Source organism: Microcaecilia unicolor, chromosome 2 (assembly GCF_901765095.1).
Source record: "Microcaecilia unicolor chromosome 2, aMicUni1.1, whole genome shotgun sequence".
NCBI lineage: Eukaryota > Metazoa > Chordata > Amphibia > Gymnophiona > Siphonopidae > Microcaecilia > Microcaecilia unicolor.
Window position 1 is genome coordinate 248,344,673 of NC_044032.1, and position 1,501 is coordinate 248,346,173.

Consider the following 1,501-nt stretch of genomic DNA (forward strand, 5'->3'; position numbering starts at 1 on the left):
TAGTAATGAAATATTCAGGATTTTAATTTTGTGAATTTTAATATTCAGCATGTTACACATATGAACGTCATCTGTCAGGTATGTCCTAGATAATAAGGAATTTTGAAGGTGGTCACACTCTGTGGTTGGCAGCTAAGAGGTATCCTAATTAGTAGGGACAGCATTAATAAACCAGATAGTCTTCTGTTGTCATTTACCATGTTGTTAAAAAGAGAATAAAAAATAGATCTAATAATGGTATTCTATGACAGCTTGCAAGAATATCATGGAGAGAAGAAACTATTCTGATGTGACCGAATTCATCATTCTAGGACTTTCTACTGTTCAGGAGCACCAGATCATCCTCTTCTTTGTATTCCTTATCATCTACCTCATCACCATCGTGGGGAACCTGATCATCCTTACCCTCATAATCAGAGACTCACGCCTCCACAGCCCCATGTACTTCTTCTTGGCCAACCTATCCATTGTTGACTTGCACTGTGTCTCTGTCACTGTCCCTAAAATGCTGGACAATTTTCTATCTGAGAGGAAATCCATTTCCTTCTTTGGCTGTATCTTACAGATGTATTGCTTCCAGTTCTTCATTGTGGTGGAGTGTTATATCTTAGCAGCTATGGCCTATGATCGCTATGTTGCCATCTGTCACCCATTAAATTACACATTGATTATGAACAGGAAAGTCCGATTTCAGCTTCTTGCTGGCTGCTGGCTCATGGGCTTCCTAAATTCAGTGACAGAGGCTGTCTGTGTCTCTACTTTGAACTTCTGCGGCCCTAATGTCATCGATCACATTTTTTGTGATATCCCACCACTCTACAAGCTTTCTTGCTCTAGTGTTTTTGCACATGAAATTGTCTTTATGGTAGTTGTGTTTATTAGTGGTGTCATCCCCTTTGTGTTAGTAGTCACATCCTATGCCTGCATTGTCTCTGCCATTTTGAAGATCCGTACATCAAGTGGACGGCGGAGGACATTCTCCACCTGTGCCTCACACCTGATGGTGGTGACATTATACTATGGCACTGGGACTTATTGCTATGTGAATCCCTACTCTATGTATGCAATGAGTCAGGAAGTGAAGGTGATAGCAGTGATATATAGTGTTATTAACCCTATGCTGAATCCCATCATCTACAGCCTGAGGAACAAGGAGGTCAAAGGGGCATTTAAGACATTGCTCCTAAGGAAGAAATTCTTCTAGGTCATATCAAAATTGTATCATGTGTCTTTTCTTCACTAATAAGCAAAATATTTCCTCTACAGTAGTAGAAGACTGGAAGAACCCTGAAGTTGCTTCACCGTATGTGTTGTATTGCTAACTGTATTTATCATTCTCGCTGGATATTGCAACCCAAATTGAGCTCAGATGGACTTAAGGTGTGCATGCATAGCTAGGAAAGATTTTCTTTTTCTTGCAGTCATTTTCGCCAGATTCTCTTGCCATCAAGGTGAAGCACATTACTGGTGCATGCAACTGTTAGGATTTATAGGGATTGTT

The 1,501-nt window shown here is 40.2% G+C and overlaps 1 protein-coding gene across 1 annotated transcript; it reads left to right on the plus strand.

Annotated features, from left to right (window-relative positions):
- The first annotated feature begins 265 nt into the window (after positions 1 to 265).
- LOC115461962 (olfactory receptor 5V1-like) lies at positions 266 to 1,204 on the plus strand. Its single transcript, XM_030192013.1, has one exon. The coding sequence runs from the start codon at positions 266 to 268 to the stop codon at positions 1,202 to 1,204; it is 939 nt and encodes a 312-aa protein (XP_030047873.1).
- Positions 1,205 to 1,501: the final 297 nt, after the last annotated feature.

What these genes read in the sequence shown, in the direction of transcription:
- LOC115461962 (XM_030192013.1), top strand. Translation starts at nt 266, where the DNA reads ATGGAGAGAAGAAACTATTCTGATGTGACCGAATTCATCATTCTAGGA.